Raw genomic sequence first — 21,526 nt, forward strand, 5'->3', positions numbered from 1 at the left:
ATAGCTTAGCCAAATCTATTCAGCAATAGTAACAACTCCACTGAAATTAAGCTACTCAAGAATGCTCACAGGAATTAGAAAGACTGGAGAAAATGCATTAAGATCCATGAATAAGATTTCATATCACAGTATCACATTTTCCTTTTCTAAAGGAAACGTTGTAATCAGTAAAGACAACTTGCTAAAATATTTGAGTGTGCTAAATCCAGTTTATCCACATCAGTGAAGGTTTCAAATATACACAAAGATGATCTATTAAGTACAGCAACTAGGGGCAGAAGAGAAGGTTGGTGTAAATATGTAACTACAGTGAAATGATAAGGCTCTGTTTGCAGGTGCATGATGCCAGCACAGAAGTGGCTGCACTGTCCAGCATCACCCAGTAATACCACAAACAGGCAACCCAGTAGGCCAACCGCAAGGACCTTGAAGTGTTTAGTCCAAACCAGGGGCCAGGAACCTGAAAGATGGGCACCAAAAACATCAGAAAAGCACCCTACGACCACTTTGCAGCAGGTCTGGCAACACAAGTAAGAAAAAGCAACTTCCAGTTCTGGTCTAATGTTGAGATCACTGTTGCTTATTTCTGCACAAAGACACTGTCAGGTTATGCAGGATCTAAATCCAGCTTTCTGAAGTGCTCAGCATTGGTTTAGGCATTGTTGTCTGTAGAAAGTTGTTCTCCATCTTTAATGCTTGTCTAGAAATTGGGCCTAATAGATATTTTCACGTCTCTAGCCTAGGACCAAAAACAAAAAAAATCCTAGAAGAATGTCTGAGGGTCAGATTCTGAACCAAATATTGTCTTGCTTTCTCAACACTAATATATCATTTTAATTTTGGATGTTTGGTGGTGTTTTTTTCACCCTAATTTTCATCAGCAGTTCCAACTTAAAGTCATTCTTCATACACCCCTGAATTTTGTTCTTCTTTTCAAAGCTATTCTAGGACTTTTTTTTTTTTTTCCTGATCCAAAGATTGTTCCCAGTGGAAATGTCAGGCACCCATGAGTACAATCTCATCGTATATATTGCAGCCCACAACCCATGCAAATACCAGCCATCCTGTCTGGGTATCAGATTTCAGGTCTGAGGCTGCTACTATAGAAATAGAACATTTTGCAGGCCAAAATTAAAATATGCACCATCAGCAACGCAACCATGAAGACAAAGTAATCAGTCAAAAACACAGTCTAAACAAACAGGAAAAGGAGAGGAAAATATAAAAGCTCCCTATTTCAGCATGGCAATCCCATGGGGTTAGCTGTATCTATTCTCCTAAAATGAACATTTAGTTTAATGTTAAGCATGTTTATTTCCTATTGAAGCAGTGGGTTAAAACTTAACTGGATGGAAAAGTGAATTTCAAATTGTCCATGTGTCTTTCTCTAACAAGAGAAAACACAGGAAGATAATTTAGTCAGCAAATCCATCTCCCCAGCCATTATTCCTTAATTTTATATCTTGAATAAAGGGAAAATGTAAGAATCTACCAACTTGTTGATTAGTTACTGTGTCTTTTCACACATTAAGGCAACTCATTCAAATAAAATTCCCCAAAACCAGAAAGAACTCTTCAGGCAATCAAATTCAGTGGCCATAAGAAGATTCAGGTTTATTTGAGTGACTCCAATACCTGCGAAGCATCCTGGGGGAAAACTGCATCAAAGGCAAACATCTTTGGGACAGCAACAACACCTCTTCTGTGACCTGCATTGGAAGGCCCACTTGCTGCTGGATCATAAAATGTGATTTGTTTTTTTCGTGGGTCTACCTTCAGAAAGGACATGGATTCTGATGTTTCATGTGCTCCTTGAGAAGGACAAATTCTTACCATCACTTTCACCTGCAAGAATTTAGAAGAAAACAACAATTAGAGTTCCCAGCTACAGATAAACATCATGCAAAGCATTCTTCCTAAACCCACTCCCCTTCCCATGACACATTCATTTGTAATATTCAGGTGTGTCAGGACAACCGTGGGACAAAACGAGAGCCAGATTTTCCAGCTCATATTCCAACCTGGTATCTTCGTTGAACTTGGTTTGGAAAGTGCGCTTTGTCCATTTGGTTGACTCTATTCCACCTTTAGCATTTCAATTAATAAATGTCTGATCTACAGGTATAATCCAACTGTAGGTGCAATACCATGGCTAAATAAAAGGGAAACTCTAGTCTCCTACCTTTCCAGAATTCAGTGTAACCAAAAGCACAAACCAATCCACTCTGAAAATCAGTTTGGATAATGCAAGGCTCAGAAAGCTAGTGCATTCAAACTGAACTAAATCTTGAAACTTCCAATTCCTTGTTCACATTCTTCTGATAAAATCTGCTTCCCTTAGAGGCTTCCCAGTGAGATGCATTTATGTTGTCATGGCTAGGCCCTTTGGTGGTTAATTGCAGATTTAATGGGATAAAAAGGGAGGGAAAAAACCCAAAACAAATATTAAAAGGTCAAAAAGACTGTAAAGAAACCACTCACAAAGTACTTTTCTATTGCAGCACTGCAAATGCTGATTTCCTACACATGGCAATTTTAGACAGCATTTTTAGAGAGCTCAGGCATTGGCCATGATTTCCATAGCAGCTTCTGGGAGTCAAGTGACTGGGTCTCACAAAAGTTTAGCAAAGGCTGCACACCTGCTGCTTCTAAGCTTCCTGGAAATCATAGTATTACATTGAAAAATAGTGGAATACTGCCTCACACCCACTTACAACCATTTATCCTTATAAAATTCTCCCAGGCCGGAGCCAGCATTTTTTAAACACCTTTCACAGAGCACACAGTTGCTTGTTGAATGGTCAGCACTCAGCACTGGTGAGACTGCACTTCAAATTCTATGTTTGTTTTGGACCCCTCACTACAAGAAAGACATTGAGGTTCTGGAGATTGTCCAAAGAAAGGCACAAAGCCCTTCTTTAGGGTCTAGAGAATGAGTCTCCTGAGGAGCGGCTGAAGAAGCTGGGATTCTTCAGCTTGGAGGAAAGGGGGCTGAGGGGAAACCTCATCAGTCTCTGTAGCTACCTGAAAGGTGGCAGCATTTACGTAAGTGTTGGTCTCTTCCTAAGAAACAAGCAATAGGACAAGAGGAAATAGTCTCAAGTTGCACCAGGGGAGGTTTAGATTGGAGATTTGGAAAAATTTGTTCACAGAAAGGGTTGTAAAGCACTGTAACAGGCTGCCTAAGAAAGTGGCAGAATCACCATCTCTTGAGGTATTTAAAAGACATGTACGTATAATACTCAAACCAGAATGATCCACAGCACATGAGTCAGTTTATCAGTAAGCACCGTGCTGAACTGTGCCTGCCTTTATCAACTGGGGAGGGTGGCTAATTTGAAGATTTCATTTAGGTCCTCAACTGTTTTATTTTCCCAGCTCCTCCTTTCTACAGGGGCTAAGCTGCACACAGGCATCTCTGCATAATTACTTAAGCATCCTCATAGAAAATATTTTCCATGGAGTGGCTATAAAAGCTTTTCTCTAGCATTGTTTTGCAAACAAAGAGGTTAAGAAACAACTGACTTCTCCAGTAAACACAGCAGAGGCTCCAACAAATGTATCAGCAAATTCTTCCACCTATTGACTCAAGCAGTCCCCTGATTTCAACACTTTCTTTTCTTTCCCTTTTCATAGTGATATGAATATTAAAAACAGTCCTAGAAAATAAGAAAACCTTAGAATAAATGAAACAGCTGTTTCAAAAGGAAAGTGCATCAGAGGTGACACACTCAAGGCTTTTTCCCCATAAAAGCTTCATGAAGTCAGCTTTGTGTATCAGCCTGCTAGTTCAACCTTGACATGCTACCAAGGTGCTGAGAAAAATAACCTCCCTTCAGGGGAAAAAAAAATAAATACAAAACCTAAATAAATATGTAAGTACAAATGCCCACTTCAGAGTCACTTGATTAAAATGAATTTTAAAATACATGCTGTTTCCAAAGCACTTCTCTAAATAGTCCTTTCTCTTCTCTCTTCCACCTATTATTAGATTATAGCAGCCAGAGCTTGGATAAGAGGAAAATTGGTTTACTCCTGACCTAAACAGCAAGTTACCTCCATCAGGGTGTTTCTCTCTCTAACACAAAGATGGCTTTGCCCATAGAAAATCCTTGTGTGTCACATCAGCTTTTTGAGACCACCTCTCTGAAGCAGACAAATACTAAAATAGCTTCCCATAATGGATCACATCCCAAACTTAACAGGCCTCTAGGGTGAGCTTGATTTTTACAGTGGAAGTGAGCTTTTAAGGCAGATGGAAGGGCAAAGAGAAAAGCAGCTTAAGGGAATTCCTCTTTTAGTGTTTTGTGTATAAAAGCTGATTTGCAGAGTAGAAAGACACTGATTTCAAATTTAGTTACTCTGCCCAGTACATCTATCTATAAATTATGTCCTCCAAAACCTGTAGACATATGCTGAGCCAGACTCTGACTTCACTTATAAATGAAGCAGAAAGGCCCACAAAAGTATGAACAAAGATTATTCAAACATATCCCTCAGCAACAGCAAAAAGTATGTGCAGGCAGATCCCAGGTGCATGCATACACTTCTAAGTATGTAAAAGAAAGGTTCGGTGTTAAATTGTTTATTCTTCTTTTACTTCTTGCCTTCCTGTGTTACAGGAGTGACAGGCTTAGGTTTTCAGCTCTGAAGTTCATCCCAGCATTCTTCTGGGATAAGTAGTGCAGAAAAAAGCACTGCACAATAGAGCCAGCATGGTTCCTGCATCTTCTCCTGGGTCTCTTTGTCTAGTTGTCATACAAAAGTCATTCTCACCTGTAGAGACAGCAACATGCTGTGCAGGAAATCATATAGGTACAAGGGCTTGCAGAGAAGAGAGGATTCAAAAAACACATGGGAACCTGTAAATCTTAAAGTAACTTTGACCCACAACTAGGGGCAAAGCAGCAATACCTGCACTGCATTCTAATGCTTTTATTTGTTTATGAATATGAATTGCTAGAATTAAGTGCAGTAAAATTAATTTCAGGCCCACTCAGAATCACACCCTGTGTGGGCAGTTGCTCAACAACATGGTCAGCTTTCAGGTGGTCACTTTCAACTGCAGTGGTACCAGCTACTGCTAACAGTTGTACAAAGCAAAGAAACACAAGATAACTTAGAGAAGAATGAATGAAGAAATGGCAGAATAAGATAGGTCTGAAAATAACAACAGGTCGGGAGGGGGGGAGGGGGGAAGGGGAAGAGAGCTAAAAGTAATGGCAAGGTGTAGGGCATAAACAGGGAAGGCTCAAGGCATCTCTGCCCTGATCACTGTCAGATTCTTCATGGAAATTTAAGATGGCACATCCATCCTGTGATGGGGGTGATCCTTGCTTTTAGAACTGGAGACTTTTATTATGTCCTTTTTTTTCTTTTTCTTTTTTTCCCCCCTCTTTTGTGTATTTCTACTTCAATGCCACAGAAAGAATCAGTGTAAGAAAAAAATTACACGTGGAAGTTTATCACTATGAAGGATACAAGGATTCATACACAGACATACAGACAGACACTGAATATTGAATAGAGGCTCCATTTAATGAGGATGATGATAGGAAAGTAGGATAGGTTTGTATTTGAGTGCAAGTTCTGCAAATAAAAATAAAAGAAACGCAAACATCACAATACTTGCATATTTTTCTCAGTGCCTGAAGACAGTCTAAATCATGCAAACCACTGAAGTATCTGATTAATTAATTGGCGCTAATCTGGTGGGCTACATACACGGGGGGTTAACGCTCTACTATGGCTGAACTTTCCAAATTCATGTTTCTGCAAGAACCAGAAGGTCAGCGGAACTGCTGAAGGAAACCCTATTAAAATCAAAAGTGCATGGGAAGAGAAGATGGCAGATATTCCTGAGTATGCCATTAAAAGATAAATAATTCTTTTAAATAAATGAGTACCTAATTTGGAAAAGCCATAGAAATGCATGGCACGAGGTCAGAGAGCCACCCCATCAAACACAGCAGCAGGTGTAATTTTAACATTCACTGGAAAGGCTGGGAGAGAGATGCATAGCAATTGAGGGATTTTTTTAAAATTTTTGTTTAAAGTTTATCTGTCTGTCAGCCTACATTAGATATCAATTAAAAAGAAAAGTTACAAGTATCTGCAAGCAAGAATTTATTTGCTGCAGCTGTGTAAGAGCAAACCCAGTGGGTGGATGCTGAAGCATAAACCCAAAAATCATACCACAATTTTATGCATATGTGAGGAATTTTATGGTAGATGAATTGGCAAAGGGTGGATTTCTGATATAAAAAATGAGAGGTGAAAAAAGAGAGTACCCTGTGTAAAGGACAATGGCTACATGAGGCACTCTGAGGCTAAACACCATACAGATTTAGTAACATCTGATGAGACCACTAGAGAACCACAAATCCATATAGTACACTCAAAACTTGAGACAAAACTTTAGACCTGGACATCTTTGGCCTTTATGAAATTCAAATCTAAATGCATATTCAACAATTCCTCAGAAACTGAGGAATATACATCCTGGGTGGTATCAGCCCTTCCTCCTCTTACAGCTGCCTTCTTCCATTGCTAATGTCTACCTCTACCTAAGGATCACCTCCAAGGGTCACAAGGAGAGACTTTCTGCCCTACTGTCACACAGCAGTTGCTGTTTCCATGCCGTAACCTTCTCTAGTAGTGCTGTTCCCATGCCCTCCCTTTGTGTGGACTCATGATTTCCAGACCTCCCTCTGCATGCTGAAGTTGAGAAGGACAGAACATAGGACTCATAGCAACCAAAATTGATGCTGGCTTCAGGACTGGTCAAGATAGTGCAGAAGATCAGACATATGTCAGTTATAGAAAGCAGTTTTGGAAAAAGAGATAGACTAAAAAGTCACGAACCCCAAATTTCAAAGCAGCTCTTTGACAGCAAGACATGAATGTGAGACTAATGGCTAGAGGCAAGCTAGCAGTTTCGTCTATTACAGCCCATACATTTTAGAAATGCTGAATTGAATAGAGCACCAGAAAAGTCAAACATCAATGAACACACAGGCATGCGCTGTCCCAGAAGAAATCACATCCAGATTTGGGTTTGTAGAGAAAAGAGCCAGTGATAAGAAAGAATGACACAGTACTACACAATCTTAGACAGAAAAGCCATGAGACTGAGACAGTCAGGTTGACATTGGTTATTATGCTGTAATCAAAAGAGATGGAAGAGCTATTAGCTCTGAGACTATGGGAAGAGGAAGGACCATTTGACACTTACAGAACCAGATTATTTGAATTCTGTTCCCAAGACTATCATTTTCTGTTCCTAAAAGTATGATGGACCTCCACTACACATTTTGGACAACAAATGCAAAAAATATTGTATACATCTCAGAAAGCTGATCATCATCTGTCAGTGGGGTGCGGGATGCCAAATACTTTAAGAGGTTTAATTTGGGGCAGACATGTAGACAGAGAAGTTTCCACTAATTCACTAAAATAACTAGACTCCATGGCATTTTGAATGCTGAGGAAATTAAGACCTTGACCCAGCCAAATATGTTGGTAGAGGCATAACTGTAACATATGGTGCCTCCTGTGAAATCAATGGATGTGCAATGTTCATGTGTTCATAGTGATGCTTTGTTAGAATTTGATGCTTATATAGTTGTCAAGATTCAAATGAAACATAATGAGAAGGAAAAAATAGCAGGAGTTAATTAAAAAGCCTGCAAAATTTTTAAAATAGATGTGCTCAAGCCTTTTTGACAAGAAGTCTGGCCTTTGTATTTTGGGAAAGGGCTGGTGCTGTACTGAAATCCATTCTAAAAATGCTGACCCTATTCTGTGATACAGCAGTATCATACTGCCTAAATGAAAAAGCAATTTGGTCTTTAGCAATAAATGTCATTATATCAAATTTGAATGGACACTAAATGTTCCCTGGAAATACAATCCTTGACAGGCATGGTGCAGCCAGGAAGTTAATTTTGTTCAATGCTCACAAAATGGTGCATAACAGCAGGTTAATTAAATAGCTATGTTTAGACATCTACCATTCTGAATTAAGATTTCTCAGCAAGAAATTACAAGGAATTCACATTTGACTAAAGACCATTTTCCAGTGAAATCACTTATTCTCCAACTATGGTGTAAACAAAATTACAAAAGCCCTAGTTCAGAGCCAATATTTTTTGTGGATTTAATGGTAACTGACAGATATATAACCCCTGCTAAACTGGTTTACTGCGGGTAGTTCTTTCAAGTCTTTCATATACTGCCACTGCCAATAGATGGCAAATTTATATGCAAAATTGCTATGCTAGCATAGACTACTTAGCTCCCCTGGGAGAACTTTATTTTAAAAAAAAAAAAGAAAATCCCTTCTGTATTGTACTGTATTAGAGAACAATTGATTCTCTGGTCCCAGAAGACATGAAGAAAACTTTTTCGTTTTTAAAGGTGAAAACAAAGTATTTATGTATTTCTATCTTTTTTTTTTACATATTTTTGTTTAAGCAGTTCAAGGCTTTTCGGCAGGAACATATGTATTTTGAATGATACAGGATCACATATGCTGATAAAAGAGTACCTAGTAAGATGCATGATTTATATCATAAATAACACTCTAGTCATTGGGAAACAAGCAGCAATAAATATAACAAAATTAAGTACCTATTTGTTATCTGTCATCAAACCATCATAAGAACTAGTGAATAGGCCATACTGCACACTTAAGAAAACCCTGCATGATCAGTAAATCAAATTAGCAGTACCTTAGCATAAATGAAAGTAAATGTCTAAAACACATAAATGGAGACCAGTATGCATATACCTGCCCAAGAAACATGTCTGACAATTCAGGTTCTCTTTAAATGCTCTTCAATTGTCTCACATAGGAGGATTCTGTCATTCTAACATAAAAAATTGACAGGATCCTTGAAAGAGACAAGCACTTAAAGTTGCTGTTGTAAGTAATGTAGTACTATAAAGAATGAACTGAATAGAACCCTGGGAAAAAAAAAAAAAACCAACATTTTGCATAAAAAAAGACTTCCTACCATGCTAAAGAAAAATAGCAAATTAGAATGCTACACAGCAGCTACTGTAAAAAGGATGTCTTTTTTAATACCACAATACGATAAATTATCTTAAGTAGCACATTAATGTCAGAAATTGAGCATAATCTAACTTCTTTCCAGTGACAATATTAAATGGCTTTCAGACGTCTTTCCTACTATTCTGACATTAAATTTAATAACACCCAGAGAGACCACAAAAATGATTCAGTTACAAGAATCATACTGCACCGGATCATTGCCTTTTAAGTAGGATTCAGCTAAATGACTTGGACTCTGATGTTTTGGGCACATTCAGGAGAAAGGTATGACATTTGCCACACAACATTTATCAGTAGTGAGCAAAATTCTTTCAGTATCCAGTCTGAATTGGCACAGGGATTTTCATTTATGCACTGGAGCTTAATAATTGTTGATAATATGAAATGCCAGTCCCAAGCAGACACAAAGTTATAATTTTTGTCTCTCTTTTTTTTTTTTTAATAAAAACTTTTCTCTTGGTATTCCTGAATATTGATAAACCTTGCAAGCATCTGTGAGAGTGTGCAGCATTTTGCATGCTTAGCAAAGAAAATGAAGCAAAAGGCTTAATTAAAGGTTTGCTTCATAGGACAAGTCCACAAACTCCTGCTGAAATTATTAAAAGGGGGAAAATTTATACCTGTGAAATGTTAAAGAAATTAGTAGGACATATATTTCCCACAGTCCATGAAAATACCTGAAATCATGAGAAATTATAATTAGAAATTGCAAGACAGACATACATGTTCTCTGATAACATATATTAAGTCTCTAAATTTATTCAAGCATAAAAGCCATATAGCAGTTTCACCACAGCAGACCTGTATGATACACATTGAGAAGAAATTGAGGTCTTAGACTCAAATAATCAATAAATGAGTTCAAATGCAAGAACTAGCCATGACGATCTTCCACATTCCTATCTCTTCTAGCAGTTCTCACCATGAACAGTTACTACCTTTGCTATAGTCTCACATCTTATGTGAAACAAGAGTTCAAGCCTCTTCCCTTCTCTGCATGTCCATCAAGCCCACAAGCTCAAGACAAGGTCCCACAATCGGTAACAGGATCTGCCCAATTTTAATCACCACAGAAACATCCAAGATATTCCTGATGTTGCCTAAGCTCAATTCAGTCAGTTCTTTAGATTCAACTGTCCCTTAATCCAGTTCAAAATAACTCTTATTCATGTGTTTAACTTTGAGGAGGAAAAAATGAAAAGACTTAATGCATGAGGAAGTTCCTCACTGAATCAGTGCTTTGGCTGAAGGAAATTTCTTTGGTGAGGTAAGCCAATAGTCATAGTAGGGCATCTTTAAAAATGCATGACAAATTGTGGTGGGTTGAAGTTTCCCCCCAGCATTAACTTTGCCAGACCAACTCAGTTAGAAGGTAAAATTCCAGGAATGGATATTAATTTGTCTGGTAAGGTTTTTTTCCCAAAGGTTTAGGTTTATTGGGGTTCAAGTCTGTACCAGAACCAAATTATACACTGTTGCTGCTATTGCATGCTGCGGTCTTAGAATCCAGCCCTTCCATTGCTCAGCCACAGCAATAGTTCCCCTCTGAGAAAGTAATTTAAAAATATATGCATGAGAAAGTAGGCAAAAACCTCACATTTCTTCAGTTGTTTCCATCCTTTATTAAAGATCTCTAAAGATGTTACCTCAAGGAGGAAGCCTAGTAAAGAAACAAAGTGGCTGCTATTTAAGCAGTACGAGCCTAAAGCAGCAAATGTATTTGTATCACTTAGTCTTAGAGACCCCCTAAAGATGCTTCATCTTTTTGCCTCCTGAACAGTCAACAAATTACTTCTTTAGAAGCTCAGACTTCTTTGATAACAAATCTAATGCTGCGTCTTCCACAATGGCACCTCACTGAAACAGTTTAGTAAGATACCAAAGAGCATGAACCTCCACATGACACCACTGCTAACTTTGCTTCAGAGTGAAATCTGTCCTCCTATTTCTTACCAGTCGTTACACCACAAGAGAATATATAACAGCTTATATTTTTTTAAAGAAACTTAGGTCAGGGCACTTGTCAAAAGCTTTTGCAATAATACACTCAATCAGATCAATCTCACTCAAATGCTCACTGACTCTTCCACAGAACACTAACATAGGTGTATCACCTATAAAAGCTTCATCAGCTGATCCCTACTATACCACATTAATTCCTGCCTGGTAATTTCTGTATTTATTTTTGTTTCACCCACTTTGTCCAGTTTCCTGTTCTGAAAGTCACCCTTACCACAAGATACTTTCAGATTCCCTTTTTGACTCCCAAGGGACGTCACTCTTTCCACATTCCATTCCTGTGTCCCTTATAATTTATTGAATACCAGATAAAGACAACCAGTGAGGGGAAGAAAATGCCAGGAAATACCATTGCAAGGGAAATATAGAAAGCAAATCATATCGGTCATCCTAAATGTTTCAACATGTTCTTTGCTCTAAGCTTTCAAAAGATTTACAAAAGAAATGAGACTACCTAGAGTGCATCATTAAAGATAATAACTAGTTGCAGTATTCAGGCCTTACTCACAATAAACAGTATTTCCACACAGGTCACATATTCACCACACCAACTTCTCATAAAGGGAGCCACATTGCTCCCTTTGAAGTATCTTGGAAGCTTCATGACTCCAGACTGTTACTCTATTTTTCACTCTTGCACAACTTATACTCTACTTACAAATAGGAAATTAAAGCTTGCCAAGTTATCTGTGCTCAGAGAAATTATCCCCTTGAGGAGAATAAGGACTGGTCCTCGAGCAGTTATTCTCAGTTTAGTACAGCAAAGTTAGATAGTAATTGGGTGACCCATCAGCTCTGCTACATTCTTATGTGTACAGCTGAAAGCAGCAAGGAACCAGTCCTCCACATCTTAACTAACCATGAAAGACAAAACAGCATCAAGCAAGCCAGAAGGTGAGGAAGGAAAAGGCTAACCCACCAGCTGCTTAAGTCACAGTAACCGCACAGTAGTAATAAGATGAGGGACACTGTTGACCTGGGAACAATCACACAAACCAAGGAGAGCTCCAGCCACAGCCACAGCAGCTGCTGTAGGAAAAAGTGACTCCAGAATCATCAATGATTATGTTCCCTGCATGTATCTTCTACTTACTATAGCAGGCTGCAAGAAAAAGATGAAGAAAAAGATAACTAAAGTGGAGGGACTGAAGTTAACAGAGGACCACAGCTCATGTGCCAACATTTGCTGATTGTTCTCTCAATTGCTATGATACTGAAAGGAGTGAGGAAGATAGCTAATTACTTTATTCTCATCATCCTCCTAATGAGATACTTGCTGACTAAATCTTGATCAGCAGAAGCTGGTGAAGAGGAAATTATAATGGAAAATGTCACTACACAGTGGGTTAAATGTTACCAAAAACTACTTGGCACAGCTCAGATGGCGTATCTATGAGTGTTTAAGTACTAAAAGGATATTTATATAAGACTGAGACTTAACCCTTTGATGACAAGTTCTAAGAATTAGGATACATGAGATTTAATTTGTGTAGATATATATATGGCAGTTGTTGGGTTTTTTAATGGGTAAATGTAATTTGTAAAGCTGCAAAAGAGGAATCAGTTAAGACAGGCATTTAATAGATATTGCATTCTTTGGAACTGGATTGGAGAGCATGCCTATTTACTTTATATTTTGAGGAGCACACTCCATCACCATTTGGATGGCCTAGATCTTGAGAACTAAAGAGATTATTCAAATGGCAGAAAATTCTTCCAGATCATGGTCAGCAAGTACATAGTAAGAAGGACACAGCTGGAACCCTGAGCTCAAATGAATAGTATCTTCAATAACATTTTCAGCTGAGAGGTAAACAGAGACTTTCTAGTGTCAACAGTGGCGTGCTGACCCATAATGTCTGAAAATTCTTGATGTGGTGTGCCAGGCAGGAGAGAAATGCCACCCACATTGCTAGCATGCTACACATATATCCCATGTTGGAGGAGAAGCTGCCTGTCCCTTGGCATTCTGGTAGTGCTCTTCTCTTTGAAAACCCTTTGTTGTACTCACTAATGAAGAACGTAGGTAGACCACATGAGCCAAAGAATAAAATCTCCTACCATCTAGGATCATACCATTGATCTTTAATAACACTTGTTGATGTGTTTGAAGACATCAGATAAACAAGAGCTTTCCACAAGGCTTAAGTCATGCTGGTAAGCTCCACTGACCACCCTCAAAGCATAGAAAAAAAGCCTGAAGTCTCTTGTCTACACATAAGCACAGGCACAAGTGTAATGAGGTGCAGAGTTTTCTTGAGCTGCACAAGGAGGTACAAGCATGCCTTAAAAGCCTACCTAAGGCAAAGAGCCTCAACAGGACCATGTTCCCTGTTATTTCTGATGCAATGTCTAAAACCCATAGAGAAGAGGCAGGCACAACAAGTGGGCTCTGCTAAAACTAACACATAAATTGTTACTCAGCAAACCTTCCTCCATCTGGGAATCTCTACATTACTGTGCAAGGTTTGCCGTATTCCACCTTTTAATACTACATCCTCTTTTCCAACACTCAAAAAAAAAAATCAAAAGAAACCCCATTTTCCTCTCTGTGTTTCCAGCTGCTTAAAATAGCTCAAATTACCCTTTTGTTTTACATTTAACACAAACTCACTACCTTAAGAAATACAGAATATTTTTTCCGTGAGTAACAGTGTCAGCTATAGGTATTTAGGCTGACTATTTCTTTATGTTAATGCTGATTTGTGAGGTTACTCAAGGTGCATATTTTAGCTCTCCTGTGCACGTTACATACTCCAGTTCTACCTTCAAATGCTAATCTCTTGTAGCCTATGTAAATAAGTATTCAGGCTCTGCTGTGTAGATGACTGAACACTCATAAATAGCTATAAATAATTGGATTGCAATTTAATTAATTTTAAATAAAATTAGCAAAGATTTTTACCATTTGAAAGGTTCCTGAGTTGGAGAGACATCTATTTCTCTCTTGCTACTTCATTTCCACACTCATGATGTACAGTGACACGTGAAGTAGAGGGAAATAAAACCCCCTCAATGTATCTCCTTAACATAAGCAGACACACAGCACCAGTGGCTGGGCCTTGCTGGCAGCGCAGAGACTACTGCTGCCAAAGGTAAAGCCTGTATGTGCATTGGGTTTGGATCAGTGATGTCAAAGAAAACTTCGTCTCTTCAGTAGAGGGAAGGACAAAACAACCTTCACCAATGTTGCTGTCAGTGATGTTAACTGGCTTCAAGAATGCTGACATTCTAGCCCTGAATTTGCACTGAGCCTGCCGTCTCTTTCCAAAGTCAACAGGACATAACAGCTTGCAGGTACATTCAAATGGATGTGGCTCTCTCTCTATCACAGTTAATTTCTTCCCTTGAGCCTATGCAGCTTATTCAAGGCTGAAAGCTTCCAGTCCTGTTAAATTTCATTTAGAAAGCTACTTTTAAAAGTTGAAATCCAAAATTACCTTTCCAATGCCAGGGTTGTCCTTGATTTTGGACACAGCTCTCAGAAGGCATGGTGGTGCTGGGGGAGGACAGAGCTGCAGGACGCCACTAAAGTTAGTAGCATAAACAGAGAAGTCGTGCATGTGTGGCAGGGGCGGATGGTATTTCTTTCTCTTCGAAGACAGGTTAAGCTTCTGTGCTGCTCTGTATAAAAGTAATAGTAAGAAAGGACAACGTTACTAGGTGTTAATGAGAATCTGGACCAGACAAACAGATGCTCGTTGTCATCACTGCCCGCTTAACAAATCAAGTCATTGCGCTCTAACCTGGTTTTATAAGGATAAACCATCAGGAGACTCATAGAAGGAAATATAGGTAGGAAGATTCTGGCAAAATATTCAGTTAATTTCTCCCCCCCACAGAGTTTCAATTATAATCTAACTTTCCCCTCTTTCCCCCAACAGCTTGACTGCTAAATCCTAAAATGCTAAACTCTCACTGATGCAACAAAAAGCTGAAATAATCCCCTTGTCACTGGCAGGACCAGATGGACTTTGCTGGTGATAACATAAAAGTGGTTCTTTGTACTCAAGTTACTCAAGGCAGAGAATAACACTCCAAGTCAGCTGAGCTCAAGATCCTCTCTTGTTGGCTGCACTGAAAATTCTTAGATAACACAGAATTTCCTTCAAGACAGATTGGTTTTCCCTCCTCAATTCCATTTTTTTTCACATTAAAAGGGAAAGCTATTAAAAAGACATGCTTTAATGTTTTGAATTATAATGATCCTGCTTTTTGAAATGCAGAAATTCAAAACACAGAAGATGAAGAAGAGAAAATTAAAAGATACTATTTAAATTGTAACATTTTTCCATGGGAGAACAAGAACATAAACATTTTTTCTGCTATTCCCCATCAGCAACACCAAACAGTACAGCAAGAAACAAAAACAGAAACTTGACTCCACATCGAAACTAACATGAGAAAAACAATTATCCTGCAGAGTTAAGTATAACAACTATATGTTAGTAAGCACACATTAGGCAACTGGAGATGGCAGTGAGGATGAAATCTCAGCCAAGGAAATATTTGCCACCTGAATAAGATGTGTGATTTGCCTCTGAGATTGTCATTAGATAGCTCACCCTTAGATACATATTGGAAAAGTACAGAATCACAGAATCATTTAAGTTAGAAGAATCCTTCAAGATCATCAAGTCCAACCCTTAATCCAGCACTGACAGGTCACCATTAAACTGTGTCCCTCAGTACTACATCTACAAGTCTTTCCAATAACACTACTTCCCTGAACAGCTTGTTCCAGAGCTTGACAACATTTTCAATGACAAAAGTTTTCCTACTGTTCAAACTAAACTTCCCCTGGTGCAACTTGAGGCCAGTTCCTCTTGTCCTATTGTTTGTTTCTTAGGAGAAGAGACCAACATTCACCTCACTGTAACCTCCTCTCACGTATTTGTAGAAAGCAAAAAGATCTCTCCTCAACCCCAGTTGCCTCAGCCACTCCTCATAAGACTTGACCTCTAAAACCCTTCATCAGCTTTGTTGCCCAGCACTCCAGCACCTCAAATCCCTTCTTGCAGTGCAGGGCCCAAAACTGAATCCAGTATTCAAAGACCAGGCTCACTAGTGCCAATGGGTCAATCAATCACTTTCCTAGTCCTGCTTGGCCACACTATTCCTGATACGAGGCAGGATGCCCTTGAGCATGCTGCTGGCTTGTGTTCAGATGGCTGTCAACCCACACCCCCAGGTCCTTTTCTGCCAGAGAGCTTTCCAGCCACTCTCCCCCAGGTCTGCAGTGTTGCATGGGGTTAGTGTCACCTAAGCACAGGTCTCGACACTTGGTCTTGTTGAACCTCATATCACTGACTTTAGGCTATCAATTCAGCCTGTCCAGATCCCTCTGGACAGATCCCAGAGCCTCCCTAAATTCAAGCAGATTGACACACTCATGTAAATTGGCATCATCTTCAACCTTATTGAGAGTGCATTCAATACACTTGTCCAGATCACTGATAAAAATACTAGAGAGAATAGGCCCCAACACTGAGCCCTGAGAAACACCTCTTGTGACCAGCCACCAACTGAATCTAATTTCATTCATCACCACTCTTTGGGCCTGGCCATCCATCTAATTTTTTATCCAGCAAAGAGTACACCCATCCAGGCCATAAGCAGCCAGGTTTTCCAGCAGAATGCATCCTCTGTGCTATCTTTTAACATTACTTTGAATCATTATTAAGCCAGCAAAAAGACAAAGTGTTACACTGCCAGCATCTGTGGGCAACATGAGATACCAAGAAGTCTTCTAGGGACAAATCACTATTCTGGTCTACACTTGCAACATAAAGGCTAGTCATTTTGGACAACTTAGTTTGTAATACGTGATGAAAAAATCCTTTTTCTGTATAATGGCTACTTTATATTTCCATCATGTCTTTCAGTCCAGGATCTTCAATTATTCTTCAGTGAGATCAAACTGGCACTAGCATCTGTGAAGTATTATAAGCAACAGACATATGGAGTAACTAAGGCAGTGCTTTGCTGTCATATCTAATTCAGGGTAAATCTAGACCCCTAACCTTGCCACAAATCTCATCATCAGACAGCCTCAGGCTGAGTTAGCTTAGTAAGCCGATCAGAGAAGTAAACCCTTCCTTTGCTTGTATTTATGGCATAGAAGTAAAAATGAACACTGAGGGCAGGAGGGCTGCATGTTTTCTTCCAGGAGCACTATTGGCTTCAAATGAGTTACAGTACAAAGAACTTGTGTCTGAGGAGCAAAATCACTCATTTGGGTCAAGACTTGACAGCTAGTCATTACAAGAGGCAGGACTTTCAATACAGATCTACAAAATTCCCAGTCCTATGCTCCATATTCCCAAGCTTGAATGTTAAACTCTTACACCTTTTAACTTCATCAGTTTCTGGAGATGTAGACCACCTACCTGCTTCCTTCACCCTCTATAAACACTGCAGTATTTAGAAAAAGACAGACTCATGTGATGAAAAAGAATCAGGCTCTAATTCCAAACTTGGACGGAGCCAGAAGCCACTGTCCTGTGTGGGACAAGTTGGACTTCTGCCTCTGAGGAAAGAAGCAGCTTTTGATTCCTGCTACATCCTGAAAGCAGCAGGAACAGCATCCCGCAGAGAAGCAAAACACTACAAGCATGGGTTTTTACAGAACGTCAGGGTTTTGGTGGCAATGAGAACTGATTTAACTGCCTAAATCCCAAATCCCCTTGCTAATACCTCATTCGGTATGAAAACATATGCCTGAAATAGGACACCAGGCAAACATTTGTATAATTTCACTATGGTTGCAGCTGCACATTAGAACCATAATGCCTTCTGAATTATATGCAGCTTTATTGTGCAAAAAAGAGCCTCTACCTGTTGGCACTTTCATTGTGGAGCTCAAAACAGTCATTACCTTTTATCTCCAAGTACCAATTAACAACTGTGATTATTATTTAATCGTCATGCTGATTAATATGAAATATAGTGTTTATTTCCTTGTTTACATGCTATGATCCCTTGTTGAAATTATAAAAGCTCCTCAATAGAATGTCTTCAAAGTGCAGTCAAGATATACATTAAATCCTGATGAAATAATTGTTCCTTCAATAGATCTGTCTGAAGGAGCTCCTCTGGGAAACATATATGAAAGAGAACGAGAAGCAAAGGACCAATTTACTCAGAGACTGTATACTCAAGCACCTACACATGCACTAGCACTCCATGAATAAATGAATCCAAAAAGATTAAGCTAAGAAAAGTATATATAAACAAATAAACAGAAAATTCAGCCTTTTTAATATAACATCTCTCAAAATAGCTCAGTAATAATTTGGGACCATTTCAAAAAGCAGATCTAAGATACCAAATCCTTTACTAGTTGTCTTAACTTCCCAACCAAGACAGAACAACTTTCAAACTGATTCACTCTCAACAGTATTCAATGCAGTCTCTACATCTCCACTGTTCAAAGGACAGTGCCATATGCTAGTTAAAGCAATTAACTGCTATAGTGCTGATAAGTCCTCTTCCTGTGAGTCTGAAGTGCCACAATTTTACTAAGAAATTTGGCAAACAGACTGCTGATGTCCATGAGAGATAACAGGAAACTGAAAAAGCAGAGGAACTGGAGTAGCTGTTGTAGAAAATAATCGGTGCTTTGATGGGCAGCAAGCCAACTGCACTAATAATGATGTTTTGGTTCACATTTGAAAAGCATCTCTTCTCAGGCAGCAGTGCACAAAGCTTAATTACAACCTGTGTTTTGGTGCACCAATTACTTTACACAACATTAAATGAGATTGTTTCTCAAGTTGGAACATTACAGACATCTTGCACAGCACTATCAAACAGTTTGGGGTTTTGGTTTGGTTTTTTTCTTAAAGGGAAAATTCAAGGAGGAGACAATAGGCAAGTGAGGCAAAACTAAACATCACTAGCAAACTGTAGACTCTGAACACAAATTGAAGTAACTCATCCTCAGCTCCTAGGAAAAGCACAGTCAATTCTTTAGCTACTATGAAAGACAGTTGTGTAGCTGCCTTCATTTGATTTGATCGAGTTCCTGGACTGGTCCAGGCAAAAAGCAGCACAAAGACTCATCAGTCCTCACGTGCTTCCTTCAGCACCAACAATATACTTGGTGTCAAACCAGTCAGGTACTCATTAGGCCAAAACATAGGCCAGGCTGTTTTGAACATAGGTGTAATGGTTTCAGGCTATGCCTTCAAAATTTAGTTACAGATTTCAACCCACCACAGTAGGCCAAACTAAATTAAACAAAATCCAGCTTCACAAAACTCCTTAGTTCAGCAAAATACGTGAGACAGGGAGTCACTACTGAGATGATCCAGAATGCTGGATTTTCTGCAGTCCTTATTTAACAAGCCATTACTGACTTTACACCTAGATTTCTAGCTCCTTTTTTTTCTCCAGTATTCCTTTTCTCAGGAGAAATTTATCCTTTAGAGTGAAGGAAGACAAAGCTTACGTGAACCGAGTCCTTTTTGCTTAGCATCAGCAGGAGAGAAATCAGGCTCATATCAGATAAATTTCAGTAGAAGCCTAATTGTGTGCCATGTCTATTTCTGATTTGCTTCTTTTTCTCAAGTTTTATCTTGCACAGGAGACACTAACATCCATCTTCAGCATCACAGGGGGCTGTCTGACCTTCTCCAGTATCACCTTCTGCTTCCTCACAAGGAAAATTATGACCTGTAAGGAATGCTATGCAAAACTTAAGCATTATTGTCATTTGGGTTTTGGGGTATTTTCCACCTACCTTCACTCTCCCCATTCACTCTCCACCAACTGCTCTTCTACAAAACATTCTTGCAAGGGAAAATAAGCTCCACACTCTTCTGCCTCTCTTCCAATTAAAGCATGAGAGACACTCCTGTATATTATTTTTACCTATGGCTGTGAGATCTACTGCCTGCATTTTGCTTAACTCCATCTTTAATAGAAGATGTCTTTTAAGATGCTCTGGAGAGTTCTTTTCTCATAGCAAGGTGTCACAGTGGAAAATAAAACTAATATATGGCACATGCAGGGGCACTCAAATACCAAATGACAAGGGACAGTCTCTAACCTGTTCTTTCCCCCACATAATTTACAGATTACTGGGTTTTCTGCCATGCATGGATGAGACCACTGAGGAAAACCGTGGCCAGACAAATTACATAATGCTCAGCATTTAGGGAATAAGACTGTGCAACAACAGTAGCTACAAAGCCTGCCCATTAAAAGAACGATCTAATTTTTATTCTAAATTCAGCCTATGTAGTTAACATGACATTTCAGATAGTCTGATGTGCAGCAAGCTGCTTCTAGTTTACACTCAATGCACACGTTCTGCCCATTATAGCTGTGAAAGTAAACGGCACAATTTAAATCCCTAAAGAACAGTGATCCTTCTTGGCATAATTTCTCCATGAAAAAGAAAACAAGATTTGAAACTTTCATAACCATGCAAAATTATAATTTCTTTGCTTAACACTTTGTGGAATTTATTAGGCTTCAGAAGGAAGAGTGATACAAAATACACTCTGAAACACATACTAGAAATGAATCAACTGAGCTAGAGAGGGCTTAATTCACACATGGGTTTACAACCTGCCACAACTCAGAAATAGAACTGGGAGTCCTGTTTCCCACTTTTAAGCTCCACTGACAAAAATAAGAAAAGAAAACTCCTGCACATTCATTTCAGCACAACTCACTACATATTAACAGTTTTAGTGTCATTAGCCAGCCTTATCTTTCAGGGATCACTGCCATTATTCATATTGTGAGAATGCTCAAAGGCTTCACAGAGAGTGTCAAGACCAGTGTACAGTCCAAGCCTTAAATATCCTGAACTTTGGAGTTTACTCAAGAGTACATTTACTCAAGAGTTTTGGTTTGACAGACATCATGGGAGAAATTTTTATCCTGATTCTGAACCTTCTGCAAAGCTTGCAAAATTACAGACAAAGGTTTAGGCTGGGAATCAGTCTTCTAAAGGAAGACTTCTCCAAACTTTCTCAATTCCCAGCCCAGTAAGGTACCACTCCTTTGCCACAAAACCAATATCCCAGGCCATTCCCACTGTAAACCAGCTCCAAAGGAAGCAGTGGGAAAGTCACAGTCTGTCATTGTATCTGCAGTTCCAGTTATTGTTTCCTTAATTACTCATTAATACAGACAACAAATACACGGATGTCCTACAATACACCCTCCTGCACTATGTCCTAAGCCTTCCACAACTCACAGAATAAACTTGGTTGGTATTATTACTTTCATTATGACTAATACTGTTTGATTTGTGGTTCTAAAATTAGAAAGGTAGACAATGAAAAGGGGCATTTGCTCCCCAAAACCAGAGGCAAATGTAAAAATAATGTATTTTTTTAAAAAAGCTTCATTAGAAAACTATTGTTCTGAAACATTCCAAACTGACAAACCATATCTAGTATTGTCAGGATATTA

General features: G+C 39.0%; 1 protein-coding gene across 1 annotated transcript in view; it reads right to left on the bottom strand.

The window, feature by feature from the left end:
* KIF26A (kinesin family member 26A) overlaps positions 1–21,526 on the bottom strand; it is a 100,630-nt gene that overhangs the window by 14,332 nt on the left and 64,772 nt on the right. The window contains exons 5-6 of the mRNA XM_054161774.1: positions 14,536–14,719; positions 1,636–1,845 (exon numbers count right to left, since the gene is read on the bottom strand). Of these exons, the coding sequence (XP_054017749.1) occupies positions 1,636–1,845; positions 14,536–14,719 (394 nt within the window). The remainder of the gene's footprint in view (positions 1–1,635; positions 1,846–14,535; positions 14,720–21,526) is intronic.

The sequence above is a fragment of the Dryobates pubescens genome, chromosome 5 (genome assembly GCF_014839835.1).
Source record: "Dryobates pubescens isolate bDryPub1 chromosome 5, bDryPub1.pri, whole genome shotgun sequence".
NCBI classification, from domain to species: Eukaryota; Metazoa; Chordata; class Aves; order Piciformes; family Picidae; genus Dryobates; species Dryobates pubescens.